This window comes from Pithys albifrons, chromosome 5 (assembly GCF_047495875.1).
Source record: "Pithys albifrons albifrons isolate INPA30051 chromosome 5, PitAlb_v1, whole genome shotgun sequence".
Lineage (NCBI taxonomy): Eukaryota > Metazoa > Chordata > Aves > Passeriformes > Thamnophilidae > Pithys > Pithys albifrons.
The window spans coordinates 60,521,681-60,541,052 of NC_092462.1; the positions used below are offsets into that span (position 1 = coordinate 60,521,681).

The window sequence follows — 19,372 nt, forward strand, 5'->3', positions numbered from 1 at the left end:
CAATAGTTTATCACAGGGGAAAGTTTACATTTAGCTCATTTTTGAAGCTTCTTTGCAAGAAGAAATTTGATACTTGGCTCTCTGTAAAGTCTTAAGTACTTTGTGTCCTAACTTAAAAACCCTACTAGTTAGTGAAACCTGCTATTTCTAAGGACTCCTGAAAACTTTTCTAGAAATATTTTTTCTCAACAAAATTGTCCTGAAACAAAACATTAAAAACCTCTTAAAAAGGCAAAAAAAATCTCACAATCTCACCAAAGCTCTGAATTTGTTACTTTATATAGTTTGCAGCTCTCTTTGTAGTGTGGCAATAAGGGAGAGCTGTTGGAACTGGTTCCTACTGCTGTTCATTGGAGTAATAATTGCAGTGGTCAAATTTTAGTCTCTAACCTGATACTATTAGTGTACAACCCAAATGGCTTGTCACTGTTCAGAAGTTCTGGTTGTCTATGCCCACAGTTAAAGCTAGAAATAAAACACGAGGTGGCTGCAAAGAGCTGAGCGTGGCCTTGCTGTGTCCTGAGCACTGTCAGTGGGAGTGGTCCCAGCTGGTGGGTTCCATGTGCTAGTACTGTTTCCTGGGAATGTGGCAAACCAGGTACATGTATCATCTGTGACAAGACAATTTTTTTAGAGCATTTTAATTCATGGCAGGTACTGCTTTCATCTTCCTGTAGCTGAGTGGCAGCAATTTGCTTTTGTCCAGGGCTTTATGAAGTGTTGGAGCAGCCTGGGTTGGAATAAACGAGCTGGTTGAGAAAGGGGCAAACAGAAAATTGAGCTGATTTTCACTCATTGCTGTTCAAAGTGTTATTACAGTGAAAGCTTTTTAAAGCTAAACCAGTACCTATCCTTTACTGAACAATTGCCAAAATGTTTTAGACATTAATTTTTTCGATGTCCTAGTCAAAATGTGAGTTCCACTACTGTTACTTAAAGTGGTGAGGTTGTGCTTCACTTAACACACACTTTCTGTATTTCAGAAACTGAAGTAACAGGGCACACCACAAATATTACTAATCTCCCTCCTGAAGTAATGGTGACCATTTTCAGTTACCTTAACCCCCAAGAGTTATGTCAGTGTAGTCAAGTAAGCACTGAATGGTCACAGTTGGCTAAAACTGGATCTCTGTGGAAACATCTTTACCCTGTTCGCTGGGCCAGAGGTAAGTTCCTTTGAAAGCACATCAATTATCATAATTTTGGAGTCTGTAAAGGTTTTTATAGGCTGTCATGTACAACAGGCCTGACAGCTGAGCATGTTGGGTGTGCCTTTCTGACAAGGATACTGTCCTGAAACTTGATTAGATGTTAAAAATCCCCAAAACATACTTCCATCTTGTAGAATTAAGAAACTAGGAGTTGTCTTGTTTGTAACTCCTGAGCAGATTCTGTATACAAACTATTGCCTAGTTTTACTAATGTGCGTTTGCTTGTATGATTGCTAACAAGTACATTCACTAATACAACATCTGAATTATGTAAGAATCTAAGGAGTTTTGAATTATAAATTCTGCTGTTACACCTGTATCAATAAAATTATTTCATTTAATTGCTATGTAGAAATAAAATACAGAACTGCAGAATGGGATTTTAAAATAAATGGGATTCTAATTTTTCCTCACAATCTGGTCTTCATTTTATATTCAGACTTAAAACTGTGTGAATGGTAGTATTGATTCTTTAGATGTATTACTTCAATAACTTCTACTGCAATAAGGACTAAGTGTTTTTATAACTTTCATTCCTCAAACTCTCCTGTTGTTAAAATTTCCTGTTGAGAAGTGTGACCTTTGCAAAAGTACCCTGTTCAAATAGACAAAATACTTTATTCCAATGAGGCCAGTTATGAGTCTTCAGAGTGTATTTGTAGCTTTGTGTCTATTTACGTGAGTATTAAAGAATCACTGGAGTATGGCACTGCAGGCCACACAATTGGTGGCATACCAGTGCATTTCAGTAAAAAGAGTAAAAAGGAGTCAATCTGTGCTGGTTAATAAGCATTTTGTGTGCCTTTAAGATTTCAAGAGAGAAACTTTTTGAAATACATAGAAACAAAAACGTTCTTTCTGGCCAAAGCTTTATGGCTTCTAAAGTCTGTGCAAGGCAGAGGCGAATTAGATAAATCTTTAGTCTGAATTAATTTTTTTTATTTTGGGTAAATCTTACTGAAAACAATAGTTTGGTTCCTGAGCTTCAAAAGACTGAGGAGAGAGGTTTCAGAATTCAAATTCTTAAATTTTCATTTGAAACTGAGTTGTCTTGATAATTCAGTGCTGCACCAAAAAAAAAACAATTGGCAGCTGCTTAAAGTGAGTACTTGTAAAATCTGGGCTCATGATGTACTGTCTGTACCACTGCATGTGTTTGTGCACAAGTGCTCTAAACTGCGTGGAAGCTTCTCAGATGGGATTTACTACCAGAGGGAGGGGGAAAAAACATAAAATTGTAAGTTTTAGGTAGGTGTTAAATTTTTAACTTTGTCTGCCTCCTAATATGCAAAGAGCTTCTGAGGCTTTTTATGTAATATAAAGATGGGTTAAAGATGAGGAAGATTACTGAAACCTTTCACTTCACAGTTGGTTGACAGTCAGTTAGGATTTCATTGTCACTGCGTTGCACATATAAGAAATCTTGTACTTTAGACGCTCCGGACTCTGAATCCCAAGGACCTGAGTTTGAGTCTCAGTGGTGACCGTCCCCATGGCAGTTCAATGCCTCCCTGCCATCCGATCCCGTCAGATCTCGGATGCTCAGCAGGGTCAGCCCCGGTTAGTACCGGGTGCTGTGACAGTCCCAAGGACTTCCCTGTCACTGTCCAAGCTCGCTCGGCTGTGGCAAATGGACCTCAGGACTTAAACAGTGGGGCCAGTTCTGCACACGCTGTGCCTCACCTAAAAAATCCACTGTGCAGGCTGGAAGGGCACACCCATGTGGGGAGAGCCCTGCCCAAATCTTCGTTCGCAAAGTCTGGCCATACATACATACATATACTTTAGACACTGCTCAACAGGAGTTAACTTTTGCTTTAGGGTCCTTTGCTGTGAGATAGTAGTATAAGGTGGGTTTGTTTTTAAGCATGTCTGCACTGAGGGAAGCAACAGACCTTATCCTGAGCCCAACACTGCAATATAACCAAACCAGAAGTAAATTAATGCCTGTGCAGCAACCCTCAGGGAGAGGGTGTGCCCTGACAGCTAAAACAGTGGAGCTGTTGCTGATCTTCATGTTCATCCACATGTTCTAAAAAATGATTGTGTATTGATTTGAGTCGTGTATGTTGTAAGCAAGTACTGAGTAGCTGTTGTAAGTAGGGTACTTAAGGAATTCCAGTTTCATGATCTTGGACTTGTCATGTGCAGTGACTAAAACCAGGCTAATAAAGTGCATTCTGGTTGGCTGCATTATTATGAGATTCCAGAGAAAAATGAACATGTGTTCAACCAAGTATTATACTAAAAGTTGATGGTTTAGTTTATCTACCTGAAAGAACTTCAGCACCTAGACAGTCCAAATATTCCATGATTGTTTCTCTTATTTTTGTGATCATATTGGTCCATACTAAGTGAATAAGAACAGCAGATATGTCTCAGAATAGCATAATAGGCTGTGAGTTTTGTGATGGTGCTGAAACTGTTCCAGGAATCTTTTGAAGCTTTAAGATACAAACCAGGCAAAGAATTATGTCAAGATTCAGTCCAGCCTTGGTTGAGATGAGTGCAAAATTCATTTAGTGCTTCAAGTCAGATCAAAGTATATTGAGAAGTTATTGTTGCTGTTTTCTGCTGTGATGAGAAATTTTGATTAACTTCTTTTTTTCTTCTTTTTTGGGGGTGTGGGGGTGAGTAGGGGATTGGTATAGTGGTCCTGCAGCAGATACTGAGACAGAACCTGATGAGGAATGGGTGAAAAATAGAGAAGATGAAAGTCGTGCTTTCCAAGAATGGGATGAAGATGCTGACATAGATGAATCTGGTAAGTAAAATCAGTTTTGGTGAATTGTTTCTTTATTAACCTGAAGATGATATAGCTGTAAGAAATAAATGACTTGAATGGAAAAAAAGGCAAATGGGCATTGGTGGGAGAGAAGTAGGCAGCTGATTTTAATGAGGGGAACTAATTTCTCTAGGAAAGAGCAAACTTGAGAGCAGGTAGAAGAAGAGTTATGGGGATATGTCTGGAGTTAAGGAGGTGAAAGCTAGGCTTCATCGCTTCAGAATGTTTGGATGAATAATCTTGCATCCTAATACAGTCTAGGTTTAATTTAAAATTTGTCTTAAGCTGTGACATCACAGGATATGAAATGCCCTGTGGGACGGTATTTCTATGTAAGAAGTTGGTGGAAGCTGTGTCCAGAGGCAGTCCTGAGCAGTACGTCATCTGTAGTAAATATTTCTCCAAGTCCTTAAATGATAATTTGTTTTTAAGACTCTTAGTGTTTTTACTTGCTATTGGAGTTAAACTCTTGAGGACTGTCAGAAAGACAAACAACTTTTAAAGGTGAGGCTTAAGTAGTCCATTGACCTAGAATTTAGAAAATGTTTGATGTAAGGTACTTTCTGAAATTTGTGCCTTTTTAAGTTTTCTTTAGTTTTCGAGTAACTTGTTGGATATAAGGTGCCACTGTGAATTCCAAATGACTCAAAGCACATTTAAATCTTTCTCTTTGGGTTTATTTTGCAGAAGAAGCAGCTGAAGATTCACTTGCCATTAACATAGCACAAATGGAAAAACGTTTACTTCATGGCTTAATTCATCATGTCCTTCCACATGTAGGCTCCTCAGTGAAGACGTTGGTACTGGCCTACAGTTCTGCAGTGTCTAGCAAAATGGTGTGTAATTCGACACTCGCATTTAGTAATTGACTGTGCAGCCTCTAATTAATAACTGACATGCTTGAGTTTAAAACGTGTGCGTAGTGAACATGGGTTGCAGTTTCAAAGAATGTTAATGTATATGTTGCCTCTTGACACTGTATGCAGCCTTGCTGGCTTGTGTCTCTACTGATTATTTTTCTTTCCTTTTTCAGGTTAGACAGATCTTGGAGCTTTGCCCCAACTTGGAATATTTGGATCTCACTCAAACTGATATTTCAGACTCTGTATTTGAAAGGTTAGATAATTGTTGTTTCCTTTAAAAAAATAAACTGAGGTGTGGGAGAAACATTCAAACATGTCTTAGTCTATTGCCAATAAAGAAAGAAATAGAGAAATCACATTCAAAAGTCCCACATAACTAAGAATAAACTAGAGTAACCAAGCAAAGAAATGTCAAGTGAAACATGTAACTTTATAGTGGCCATTTGAAATGCTTTGTCTTCAGAGTGTTTCTTACCTGTCAATGTGTAGCTATCCATAACAATAATTGTGTTTTGTTCTAATATTAACAACAATTAACAAAATTGTCCGTAGATTTTTATGGAGTTGCTCAGTATGGTAGTTCTCTTGGACTGATACAGCTGGTAGGGTTTGGAATACTGCTGTTTGATACACTGATGAAATGCTGGGGAAAGATTTAAGGCTTAGGTGTAATGACTTCAGGTTTCCTGGATTTCACTGTAGCCTGCAGAAATGTCATTGGTGTCGGTATGTAGAGCCTGCACCAGTGGGTCTTACTCTGGTATTGAGACTCAGTGGACATTTCAGTGTTCTGCATTTGCATCATGTAGTGCTCCCAGGTTTTATGTGTGAACAACACAGAAAATTTTCCCAGCACGGATGCAGGTGACAACACCCGTAGCATGTACAAGAAGTTGAAATAAAAGCTTTATAGAATTTCTGAAGCTCAGAAATCAATCATTGTGAGCTTTTTTTTAATGTCTAGTGAAGTTTACCTTATTTGCCACTCGTCATACATCTGTATTTCCAACACTCCAATTTATAGCTCAGAAAATTAGTAGCTTGCTGTAAAGGGGAATAATTGCTTATGGAAGGTAAATGATAATTAACATTAACTGTGGATAGGTAAAGATCAGTTACATCACCCACATACTTTTTAGCTAATAAGGTTAACAATATTAGAAAAAATTTCTATTTCACTTGAAAAAGATACGTGAGGTTTTGTTAATAGGAAAAAGCCTCATTTCTAATTAATTATTAATTAATTACAAAATAATTGTACACAGAATGTGTTTCAGGAATACATCTAGTCTTCCTGAAAGAAATGGGAATTTACAGGAGGATATATGATCTAAGCACACTGATATTTCACTGTGTAAACAGTCAAGCTTGAGAAACTCAAAATACTAGAAATTACAACTATTATGTAACATTCAGTTCAAAGTATTGTCTCAGATGTACTTTTCAAGGGGTGGGTGTGGGTGAAATTTGCTAGTTCAGTATTTTTACCCTTCTGAGAAGTTACCTGTGATATCTATAACTAGATATCTGTCTTCTGGTAGCTTCTGTCATGTATAATGCACTTGAAAATTGTTATGTATGTATTCATTATTTGGTTAGGTGTGTATTCAGTGCTTCCAGTCTGATCTATTATTAAAATATTTGTTCATATTTGTATGTATATTTGGACTTCTTTTAGGTCTCAGTAGATGGAGAAATACAGATTGTTACTGATTTATGATTGCTTTCAGATTTCTTCAGACATAATTTTTCTGGGCATATATACAGCACTTCAATATCAAATCTAACTAGTATGGGGTAGTTTCTGTTGGTTAATGTAAGTATTTGACTTGTGAAGTGTACTTTTGTATATTCAGACTTAACAGCTATTGCTGAACAAACCCTAAAAAAAACCCCAACCCCCAACAAACCAAAACTCTTCTTTTCTTGATTTCAGTTGGTCTTCGGTTGGCTACTGTCAAAATCTACGTCATCTTGATCTGTCTGGATGTGAAAAAATTACAGATGTGGCCATAGAGAGGATTTCCAGAGCACTTGGTATCATATCAACTCATTATACCAGAGGTATTCTGAAAAGCTGCAGAAACAGGAATCCTAAGACTTCATGGAAAAACAGAGAGATCACTCTGCAGTCCAACCAGAAGTATAATTGTTTGCATGAAATCAGCAATGAAAACCTCATTGAGGGAAGAGACAGTGAGCAGCACTGGACTAGACCTGATGGCTCAGAAACTTTCAGTTCAGCTTATGTGTGGATGCTGGATGCAGATGATTTAGCTGACATTGAAGATGCTGCAGAGTGGAGACACAGAAATGTTGAAGGGTTTTGTCTTATGGAACCAACATCCCACATTAATTGTTCTGCATCGTGCTACAGTAGAGACATTTATGGGTTAAGGACTAGAGGGTGGCAGCAGCACTGTGCTTCTACTGACTTGATTTACTGCGGTCACTCATTTTGTTGTGCTGGGACAGCACTAAGAACTATTCGAGCACTTCCAGAGTCCTCTGCACTGTGTAAAAAACCAATAAGGACTAAGCAGTCAGAGAAAAAAGACTCTGCATACTCTGGGAGTGAAAAAACAGATGAAGAGACTGCACGAGTTCTTCAGTTTCTCAGTCTGTCAGGATGTTACCAGATCACAGATCGCGCTCTCAGGTGAGGAGAGATTTTTAAGCTATTTCGCTGCACTGTGTTTTTTCCTAATTTTATTTGTTGGGTCACTCTGGGCTGAATCTGCCTGATTTTGGTAGAAACATTTTTATTGAAGAAACTCTAGTAAGTTTTAAGTGGTCTTCTTAAAATATTTCTAGTACTAAGACTCCAGCTTTTCCCCACCTTTTCTTTTGGAGATTTAAGAACAGTAAAATCTTTTAGATCTATCTTCTGAAGCCAAGTGTTTTTGTGAACTTGTTGTCCTAGGCAGTGTTAATGCTTATAGATTTGATCTCTGGTAATTTCTTGTTAGGAAATTGTGTTGATTCACTAATTTTTTCATTAAGCCTGTCAATACACTTGAAACTGTAAAACTGGAGTAATACCTTGTTTACATGTCTGGATAATTACACAATTTATGGACAAGCTGAATCGATGGGAAAAGGCCAGTTGTATGAGATTCAGCAAGACAAAATTCTGGGTCCTGCTCATCCCCAGGCAGTGCTACAGACTGGGGCAGAGTGGATGCAGAACTGCCCAGTTGAAAAGGACCTGGGAGTGCTGATCAGCAGTGCCTGAGTATGAGCCAGTGTGTGCCCACTTGGCCAAGGAGGCCAATGGCATCTGGGCCTGTGTCAGAAATAGTGTGACCAGCAGAACTGGGGCAGTGATTGTCCCCCTGTACTTGTCACTGGTGAGGCCACACCTTGACTACTGTGTCCAGTTTTTGGTCCCTCATGACAAGAAAGACTTTGAGGTGCTGGGGTGAGTCCGGACAATGGCAGCATAGCTGGTGTAGGGTCTGGAGCACAAGTCTTAAAAGGATTGTCTCAGGGTGCTGGAGTTGGTTGGCCTGAAAAAAAGCAGACTCAGAGGGAACTTTATCACTCCCTACAAGTCCTCGGCAAGGAGGTTGTTGCCAGGTGGAGCTCGGTCAGGTCTTTTAGTAACAAGAGGAAATGGCCTCAAGTTGCTCTAGATTGGGTATTAGGAAAAATTTCTTCACTGGAAGGGTTTTCAAGCACTGAAAGAGGCTGCCCAGGAAGTGGTGGAGTCACCATCCCTGGAGGAATTTAAAGGATATATAGAGATGGCACTTGGGGACATAGTTTAGTAGTAGGCTTTGCAATGCTGGGTTAATGGTTGGACTTGATGACCTTAAGGGTCTTTTCCAGCTGGAAGGATTCTTTGATAATTTTGTATGTGCAGAACAACGTGTTAGATATGACCTCATATTACAGTTAAAGGAGGAGATAATAATGTTTGACATCAACATTAAAATGACTTCACGAGTTTCAGAATTTCCTGTGTTTGATATTTACTATTGATACTTTGTATTATGTCAGCAAAATGTAGTTACTGCTTCAGACTGAAAATGAGATGTGGTTGAAGTACTTGTAGCCACCTGCTCACATTATCTTGCATCACTCAGGGCTAATTAAAGCTTTTTGGAGTGGGAAGACTTCATGCATACCTGTGCTGTTTACTGTAGTAAATTGGGAAGGTGTGAGGTGCTGCTGGTACTGATTTGTCTCTCCTGAGATTTGTCCCCATTTGATGTTCACCAGTACCAGCAGTCTCATGCAGTGGTTCTTACACTCACCAGCACTACTCTTGCTCAGAGTAAGCTTCAGGTATCCATGCTTTGTGTTAGAGCTTGCTGCTCTTTGAGACGTGAAATGGATGGGTCCTGCTGAGTTTTGTTAGGTGCTGATCAGGTCGCGCTGTGCGCAGTTTGTGTGTTACTGGGCTGGACTTTCATGGCTCAGTAATCTGGAACAGAAGGGAGACTTGGTCACTGGGAAGGGTTTAGTTGTGTTGCTGATTTGCCATTGGTGCCTTTTGGGTAAAAGGCAGTATTTGAGGTGAGAATGTGCTGCAACAAATGCTTTTGCAGGTACCAGAATAGTTAGAGCCCCTGAGGAAAGACAGTGAAACCTCTTAATAGAAATGCTTGCCAGGTCATTTCATAGAAAAGTTGTTACCTGGTAGCTGGTTTTGTGGTCAACAGTTTTAGTTCTGCCAGCTGACAGAAGACACGTGTGCAGTGATGCTCTGAAGGCATTTTCAGTTTTATGTCCTGACTTGAATCTGTAGTTTGGTATTCAAAGCTAGTGTTTTTTTCCAGGTGAGTGAGCTTGTTTCTGCTTGAATTTGGGCTGGCTGTTCTGTGAACAACCAGAGATGCAAGCAGCTTAACTTGGAGTGTTTGCTCAGGTGTTGTACATCCATATGCCTGTTGCATCAGCATCCTAATTCTCTTGAAAAAATAGGGAATTACACTTGAATAATTAAGTGATTTGTTGGCAGAGAGAAGCTCTGATGTGAGTCCTGGAAAGCAGAAATTTGGATTCCAAAATAATTTTAGCAAAAAAGGCACAGTCTAACTTTGGGAAGCTTAATGCACTGAAAGTGGGAGTGTCATGTTTTTAGGGTGAGATGAGGAATATGCATCACTTAGGAAGAGCTGCCAAAATCAGTGGTGGTTTGGGGAAGAATGGCTTGACAGTTCTTTGAAATAGTTGGTTGTCTCTGGTGTCATTAATAAAAGGTGTCATTACTATTTAAGTCTGTCAGAAAGAATTGTTAGTTTCTAGAGAAATCAGTTCATTTTTCAGGGCTGTTAATGCAGCTTCAGGTATGGTCCCTATTTATAGGGTAAGAAACGCCAGATTTAAAACTGCATTGTTTATTAGTGATGTGTTTTTTGTTACAAGGTGCAATTAGGTCTGTGACGAGGGGGGTGCAGTGGATTGCTTGTCAGTCTAGTCCTGTGCGGGCTTTTAACACATCTCTTCTGTCTGTCAACAGGGCATTGACTCTGGGAGGAGGATTGCCACATTTGGAACACCTTAACCTCTCGGGGTGTCTCACTGTAACTGGTGCAGGCCTGCAGGATTTAGTTTCTGCATGCCCTTCTCTAAAAGATGAACACTTTTACTACTGTGACAACATTAACGGTAATGTTTTTTTATGAAGATGTGATGCTTTTCTGGGGAGCAACACTTGGTTTAAGGACACTTTTGAAAACAAAAGCAACCATCAAACCCCATTTTTAATGGCTGTGTAGCACTGAGTTTCACAGATTACAAAATGACAACTGTTAAGTCAGTTTTTCCTCACGTGTTCTTTTAGGTTTTTTTTTCCTTGACACTAGTACAGTTCTGTATTACCTAGGAAAGCAATTTTAGTCCCTGTGCCTCATAACTTAGTTTGGCATAAGTAGTTGGGTCTGGAAAGTAAGTCTTCATAGAGCTACTCATACACACTTTTCCTCTCCATATCTTCCTTGTAAACCTTATTAGTTGTATGTTTTCTTCATGGTCATAACCTCACACATAGGCTTCATTAGGTTGGTACCAAAGCAGAGATTTTTAGGAAAGGAGTGACTTGTGTTTTGCCATGCAAACCTCTCATATTGCACTGGTTTTGGTAGAGGATACTTTGGATCCCACCACCATGTATCCTTATGGAAAATGTAATCTTTTTTTTTTTCTTGAGTCAGTAACTTAGGGATGGATCTAAGCTGGAGAAGGATCTGCATAAATGCATGAAACACATTCATGGTGCAAGTGTTTTCAGTGTTTGCCACACTGGAATTCAGTCTGTTAGGTTAAGTTCAGTTAAGCATTCATAGCATTAGGGGTGGCAACCATGGTGTGACTTGTATTCCATGTGTGAATTTAAAACAGGTAAGTGCAACAGAAGGGAAGGGAAAAAGAGCATAATAACTGAGTTCACATGGCAAGATCTAATTGTGTGTAAAACAAAATTGTATTCCTGGTAGTTCATGGTGTCCAACTCAGTGATTTGCATCCATATGGAGATGCAGCCCCAGTCAGGGTACCAGATGCCAGAGCTTTGATGCCACAGGTAAATCTGTACAGATATTTGGGTATTCAATCCATTGAAACTGGTATAAGATGATACACTTGGATTGGATCATAATATTATAAGTGAAAGTATTAAATCATATTTTATTTCCGTATTTTTTATGCTTTATGTACTTTTGGACAGTGCTGCTTTTTTTTGTTTGTTTTGAGGCACTTGCCTCATGTTACTTCTTTCCCTTCCATCTAGACTACAGCTTTTAAAATTCTATTTGCTATTGTCTTTCATTTCAACTGAAAATTTTAAGGCTGCTTTTTTAAAAATCCTTCACTGACTCTTCTTTCTGAATTACATTGAGTTTAAAGAGCTCTCCAAAGAACAGTTAAAAGCCTTTTCTTTTTACATCTGATTCCTTGTTACTTTTACTCTGTTTATATTTCTGTCAGTAATACTAGACATGATGTTCTAGTTTGTCTTCAAACAGTTCTGTTTCTCTCCTTGCCCCTAAAATACATTGTCATCTCAGTATTAGTTTAGAAAGCCCAAATCTCTGTGAGTCTACCACTTCAAAGCCTGGCTGTTCCACAGTACCCTCAAGGAATTACTTATATTTAAACGGAGTCTTTTTGAGTTACTTTATAAAGTTGTTCTGATCCTCTTCGTGTTTATTTCCTTCCTTTACTGCCTGCTGGAAGCTGTGAGCCTGTAAGCTCTGCTTGGTTCTATAAAACATCATGCAGGCCTTTGGATCAACAGTTACCCCTGTAGGGAGAAACGAACAGGAGAGTGAAGCTGTAATGGTTTGGCTTCTCACATCTCTTGAGAAATAGTGCCACCTCAGAAGTTTGTGGCTGTTTTCTTTAAGAATGGAGTTGATAAAAACTTAAAAGAGGTATTGTGAGCAAAATTCTGTAATGGAAAATAACCATTATAACTGAATCCCCTGCAGCTTTCTCTGAGTGCTGTTCCTTGTATTTTCAGTCAAACTTCATTGTGATAGGGCTGTTCAGTGTGGAACTGATGCCTTATTGCACTCTGGTCAGCAAGGTTCCTCCAACAGCTACTTCTGTATCATTTGATATTTCTAAAGCAATGAAGGAAAGCAGTAGCTGTTTTATTTAAATCAATCCATATCTGAAGCTGTTTGTTTATTTACACATTTATAGATTGTATTACTAACTGCTACACAAACTTTACTGATCTGTAAGCATGTGGAGAATAATTGCGTAATTTTCTTTGCCCACCAGCTTATCAGTGATTGTTTTCGGGGAAGGAGGCATGTTCTGGGATCATTTTGGAAAACCTGTCGGTCTTGCAGAACAAAAAACGGAGCAAACAGCATGGAATTTAGCCATCTTTGAATGATAAAGATACTACTTTGTCATCTGCCAGTGAATAAGGGCCTTACTTTTACCTGCAGCATATTTTCAGATCTTTTTTTTCTATAAACACTGAGCCTGATGGGACCCCGTACACACAGCAGATCTTCATTGGAATTTCTTTGGGGAGGGCTTGCTGGACTTGTTTGGTTGGCATGTTGGTTTCAACTTCTGTATTTTCAGCAAGTGCTGGTCTAACCATAGCTACTCTACTGTTTTAGTAGATAAAACTAAACAGATGGAGCAGCTGTGGTTAAATAGTTGGGTCTGAGTCTCAGACTGCTGTTGCACACCAGTAACATGGTTCAGTTTTTAGGAGCAGAGACCATGAATTTGCGTGCAGTTCCAAATTTCTTTTATGTTTGTTTACTGTTAGTTTTTCTTCAGTTTTTGGTTTGTGTACTAATGTTTAGGACTTCTCCTTATGTTTTGCACAATGCTGGAGACTTGGAGTTAGATAACCCTCAGCTGTAGCTGAAAACAAATCTGTCAGTATACATCCCTTCTAAGTGTGATTTCATTTAACATTTGAAACAAATTAGGTTGTAGATCACACTGAACTCAGTAAGAAGAATTCAATGTTTGAGTTACCTCTTGCCATTGAGAAGCTTTTATTTTTCTAAGGGTGTTTTGACCAGCTGTGTCTTCTGACTGCATTCTCAGTTTCAAAGCCTGGAGTGCTGTCAGCTTTGGGATTAGAAAAATGGGGCTCCCTGGTTTCTGCAGCCGTAGCTCTTTAAAGCTCTTAAGTATGATTCAGTTTCTAGTGTTTTTTTAATTATGTAGTCTTCAGATGCTGTAATTAAAGAAATAGTGCATTAATGAAATAAAGCTGTGGTGATTTTATTGATGCACTCTTTTCTTCTGGCTCTTAGAATGTCATTGGTTATAGCTGATCTGTCAGCAATGGAGCCAAGACTTTGCAGTATGTTTTTAGATGTATGGACTGCTGCTTGCAGATTTGTGGGAACAGAGTGTTGTTGGACTGTAGGAGTTTGGTCTCAGTCTTTAAGTTCTACAGATAACCAAGGTGTTCTCATAAATGTCTGTAAGTGTAACTTTACTGAAGGCTGATAGTTCCACTTAGTAAAATCAGATTTGAATATTTGCTTGACATAGTTTTAAAAGGTAATTTATATATTTTTTAATTATATATCTATAAAATATATAATAATATATTTTTAAACCTAATTTGGTCACTTTTTTGTAATTGCCTTGTAATGTATTACTGTTGCTACACTACAATCAAATATGGTTTCAGTTTTCATGATGGAGCCACTCGCTGGTGGTGACTGAAAATAATTGTCTCTCCTTCCCTTCTTTGTGTTCCTCCCAGCTCATTCTTACTGCCTTCCTGTGGGCAGCATTAGTCTGTGTGGCTGTTTAGTAAGCTCAGTCCCTGGGATAGCTGAAAGCTTCCTTTTTTTACCTTTTTTTCCTGCCTATTGTTTTTTCTCTTTTTCTTTCTTTTTCTAAATGGGTCAGGGCTCCATCTTGCTGAAAAGCACATGAATGTTTCTGCTGCCATAGGCAAGAGCTGGAAAAAGTGACTGAAGGAATATGGTGGTGGCAACCAGTTGCCCTGGCTGGAGTGGTTCTTTCACCATGATCTTGGTCCGTGCTGTCATGTATTCTTGGTGAAATGCCAAACTTCTTTCTAGGAAATTTTGACTGAGTTTTGTTCTGCTAATATGTGTGACAAAGTGGAGTAATCAAATGACTCTGCTCCTCTCTTACATTGCCAAACATATTCATATGCTCACCATGAGTAAAGAGACCTCACCTCTTTTCTGAGTCACCCCGGCATCTGAGTAATCAGATGTGCATGTAAAGAGCATTACAATAATCCAGTTTAGAAGTAACTAAACCAGTAATGTAGACTGTGGCAGGTTATTGAGAACCTGATTAACTTTCTTTCCCAAGTGAACCAGCCCAAAACACACTTAATTTAGGCAGTTCACTGCTTGCCCTCATTAAGGCTTCAGAGTCAGGAGAAAGACAGGGTCTCTTCTGAAATACACTTCTCTGTATGATCCATGGCATGTGCAGTTCCTTCTCCACACTTCATCTCATGTTTTAAAGGACTGAATCTTTGTTCAGCCCTTGTTAAGTCCAGGCTCCTTGTTAAGTCTGGTGGTGATGGTATCTGGCTCTTCCCTGCCATGTTTTACTCCATGGGCCACAACCTGACACTGCAAGCAGCCAGTGGTTTCTTGCTCTGTGTGCCCATCAAAACTGGCAAAGTTTAATCAAAATCATCAGCTGGTCCTCAAAACATGCACAGTTCACAGAGTTGCTGCGTGTAGCCATGGGTGCTCCAAGATGCTGTGCATTGCTAACTGGGCTGTGCTAGAAGCAATAATGGGCAAAGTGAAGGTGCTGAGGCACTGGAGCAGTTTGTCCAGAGACGTGGTGGGAGCCCTGTCCCTGGATACAATCAGGGCCAGGCTGGATGGGGCTCTGAGCAAACTGATGGAGTCGAAGATGTCCCTGATTATTGTAGGGGGGTTGGAGCTGGATTACCTTTAAGGGTCCCTTCCAACCCAAACCATTCTATGATGATATGGAAGTGATTCAGCCCCACTTTGAAATGACCAACACACTGGACCATGTAGAAGGGTCTGTATGCAGTTACCATATTGCTTAACACAGTGCATCAGTGACGTATTGGGGACCTTGCATACAGAGTCCAAAGGAAATGGGAGACAGTGGTTTTTTTGGCAAGATTAAAGAGGCCATTTGAACTTGAACAGAATGGGAAAACAAAGTCTAGTCCAAATGAGGTCAATAGCAAAGACTGTGGAAATCTGAGATTAGTAATCCAAAGAGATGTAGCCAAAGGTCGGTTGTAGTAAATAAAGGTAGGGAAACAAACCCAGTGTCTGTGGCTATCAAAAGCAAAGGCATTGGAATTTTGCTATTTGTGTCAAATGTAAAAAGAGCAAACTAAGGAGCAGTAGGGCTTTTATAGAAGAGGCAAATGACCTGATGGAGGAGATCAACTGACATGTCAAAATATAAATAAGTCATAACCAAACAGTCTTATTGTTAAAACAACCAGTAATGACACTTACTACCTTGTTACAATAAGAACATAAAACGTCCTCCAAATTGTGGGAATTGACTCTGTATGCTGCAGTAGAATACACAGAAAGATACAAGGGAACAGATTTTGGTCGATGTGTTTGAACCCTGAACACTTCATCAGAGTTCATTATCAGAGGCTATAAAGGAAAGTTAGTGATGGTGTCAGAATTAGACTTGGGTAAGAAGTGAAGCATGGGAAGAAAGGTGAAATTTCACTGTAAAGTGCTTAATGTAATTCGTAATTCAGTGCCTAATAAATTGGGAAATGAACACAGAAGCTTCAGATTATGCAATTTACTTAGAAGTATCAAAGTTTTTGAGATTTTAAGTTGCTGTGAGATTGGTTTAAATTTAAAACCTGAAATTAATTAAAGGATAGGAGGAAAGGGAAGGGCTTAATGTGGTCCCTGTTCACGATGGGCAGGAACCTGGGAGGTGACAGCTTTCTCCCCATTCCCCTCTGAAGAGTTCTGAGCTGAGATCAAGTCTTACTCAGCATTTCCATTGCTGTTGTGGTGTAAGGAATGCACACACTAATTTCCAGGTTTTTGAGTGGTCCTCAAGTAATGACACTTGATGATTTCCAGAAATTCTTACAAGCTTCAGTGTAGCTGTGTGTATGGTATTATGTCTGGGTGGTTGGTAATAATCAAACTGTGATTGTATTGAAACTGAATTCAGAGCTGGTAGTTGCAATGTGGAGATAATGATTTCAGAGAGCTGTTGGTGCCAAGTCTGAGATCTTTCCTGTTTGCAGCAGCAGCCAAAAACCACCTATGTTACGCATCGTCAGGGTGGTAAGAACAAGACAGAGGTGATGCTGTGTGGCCCTGAAAGCCTTGTGCAGTACTGCATGGTTTTGGTCTCCCCATCTAGAGGACTGTGTGTAATGGAGTTACAGAAGATACAGATGAGGTGTACTAAAATATGGGGAAACTGAGCACTCAAAAAGTTGGAATGTTTCAGTCTGGAAATGAGATGACTGAAAAGGGTGATGACTACTCACAGAACTGGGAAAGCAGTGGATAAGGTGATTGTGCAATGGTAACTCTCCAAGTTCTGCAGTGTTGGAGCTCAGGGACATTGGATGAAGCAGGTAGGCAGTGTGGAAGGAGGTTAAAAAAACTGCCCACACAACTAAACCAGAAACAAATACTAGAGGAAATGGACTTCACTGTCTCTTCTGCAACAGTTGGGGATGCTGGAAAGTGCTGCAAGACATAAAAGGTGTGCATGACAGGCTTATATCATCTCCTGAGGTAACACTTGCTGTTGCCAGTGCTGAAGGTAGTGATAGATGGAGCATTGATCAGATCTGGAAGGGCAGTTTGTATGTTCCAGATATGAGCATGAGGAATAACATTCTTAAAAGGAGCAAGAAAAGGATGGAAAATAATATTGAATTATACTGAGTATTCCCTTCCTTGGGATGTTGTGGTTCTGTACGTTTTGTCAATGAGCATTTTGCTAGAAATGTAACAGTTGCTGCAAAATGACTGCTGTGCTGCTTAGCTGTGGCAATGCTGGGGGAAGGTCAGCTCCGACCTGGAAATGCTGCTGCACAGAACATGCTCTGCTAAACCAGCTGTTCAGAAGCACCGAGTCTCCTTTCTAAAGGACTTACGAAGAAGCTTTCAAACTCTAGCTCGTAAGTGACTTGGAGGATCAAAATTTAGTTCAGGTGAATAAAATGATTTGAAAAGGAAAATGAGTTATTTGCAAATAAAGTTTACTATGTTGCATACTGTAACCATTGTCCTTAATTATAGCTTCAGGTGTGTTTTATTCAGTCTCATGCATCTTAATTACCTTATAGAGTATTGTTTAATTGGTGTGTGGCATGAAGCATAAAGCTGGTTTTAAGACACCAGATCATTAGAAAGTATTTGAATTATGACTTCAAATTACTGTTCAAGGGGGAAAAAAGCCAGACATGGCATGGTGCCCTAATTCACTAAAAGATGTTGTTAATATTTTCTAAATACCTTATAAACACTGTAAATATTTGTTGATTTGTCTGCCATACAAAGGGGGGAAATTTGGGTTGTCCTGGTTAGGACTTTATGAGCTTTTTTGAGTTAACTTGGCAACCCTCTTCCAATTTCTCTTGGGTGCCAGAGTTCAGCCAGCCTGAATGTAAATGGATCTCAAAGCAACCATAAGGCCGTGGGAAATAAAATCCTGTATTAATAAATATAGTAGTTTCTTATCTCATGATCACTTGAAAATTTAAATTAAAGGGATAACATTAAATGAAGGTAAGTGCAAGTGGGTAGAATTACAGTGTTGGTTTGTACTGTCTGTGCTTGCAACTTGTTCTATCTTTCTGAACGGCTCATTTTTAGCCTTACGGCTTCTGATGACTGCAGTGATACTAAAGGCATTTTCTCTTTAGTTCTTGAATTTCCACTCAAGAGTGTGTGAGGTCTGGCCAACCATGGAGTGTTCATGGGGAAAAAAAATTCCAGACTAAAAACTGTTTCCATTATAGTCGAAATAGTTTTGGAGATTATGGTTTCTTTAGTAATGAATGCCATGATGTCATTACATGAATTTGAATAATGGGAATATGCATTGTGAAAATACACTCAGTTCTGAAAGCTGACTGTGAGAGCTTACTTAAACTTGTTCATTTAGTGTTGCTTATTGTCCCTCTGTGTCATTTTGGATGTGTTGCCTTCATGGCACTAAGCTATCGGAACAAAAATCTCTTGAAAAACACCTGTTTGAACTGAGGTTTGCACACTGTGACAGCACTGGCAGCGTTTCAGACTTCACAGTGCTGAATGAAGTGTAGTGCATTATAAAAAAGGAGACATTTTCTGAATCACCAGGTTACGAGAATTATAAATCTACATAAATGGCCTTTTCTTCTTTTCACATCTCTTTTGTTTTTGTGCAGGTCCTCATGCTGAAACCGCCAGTGGATGCCAGAATTTGCAGTGTGGTTTTCGGGCCTGCTGCCGCTCTGGCGAATGACCGCTGACTCCTGGTCTTTGTCTACTTCATTTAGCTGAGCAGGCTTCCTTTCATGCACTTTACTTACAGTTCGCATCTTGTGTTAACAATCCTAGGAGTGAGATTTGTTATACTAGCCTGACCCTACCCACAACTTCAAAATTTTAATTATGAGTGTACTGTACAGTGTTGTAACAATCTCACAATCTCATTTGGCTTGAAGGGTGTTGGGTTTTATTTTACATAACTTGGGGAAGATGGGAAAACCTTCAGATTTTTTTTTATGCCACTTTATTCCAAGTTTGGCACTTAAATATACTTTACTGGATTATTTTGTGTTAGGGAACTTTTTTTTTTAATTTAGAATCCGTAAGTACAATATAAACCTCTGCAGAGAATTTGTATTGTTTGCATTTGGGTAACAGTTATACATCTTTAGGAGCCTTGTTTCTTCCCCTTTCCTCTCATCCTGAAGTTGTTCTTTATATTGCAAAATTAGGGAAATTGACACCTTCCTTTTGCATTTGGTTTTGTATTTGGGCTTGAAAGACATACTCAAATAAAACATTCCCACCAATAAAAAAGTGTATGCAGCAGTTGAA

General features: G+C 39.2%; 1 protein-coding gene across 2 annotated transcripts in view; it reads left to right on the plus strand.

Moving 5' to 3' along the window:
• FBXL5 (F-box and leucine rich repeat protein 5) overlaps positions 1 to 19,372 on the plus strand; it is a 35,713-nt gene extending 16,341 nt beyond the window's left edge. For both annotated transcript variants that reach the window (XM_071556767.1, XM_071556768.1), the window contains exons 5-11: positions 984 to 1,166; positions 3,850 to 3,975; positions 4,684 to 4,832; positions 5,030 to 5,112; positions 6,796 to 7,518; positions 10,327 to 10,475; positions 18,715 to 19,372. In XM_071556767.1, the coding sequence (XP_071412868.1) occupies positions 984 to 1,166; positions 3,850 to 3,975; positions 4,684 to 4,832; positions 5,030 to 5,112; positions 6,796 to 7,518; positions 10,327 to 10,475; positions 18,715 to 18,791 (1,490 nt within the window). In that variant the 3' untranslated portion in view covers positions 18,792 to 19,372. The remainder of the gene's footprint in view (positions 1 to 983; positions 1,167 to 3,849; positions 3,976 to 4,683; positions 4,833 to 5,029; positions 5,113 to 6,795; positions 7,519 to 10,326; positions 10,476 to 18,714) is intronic.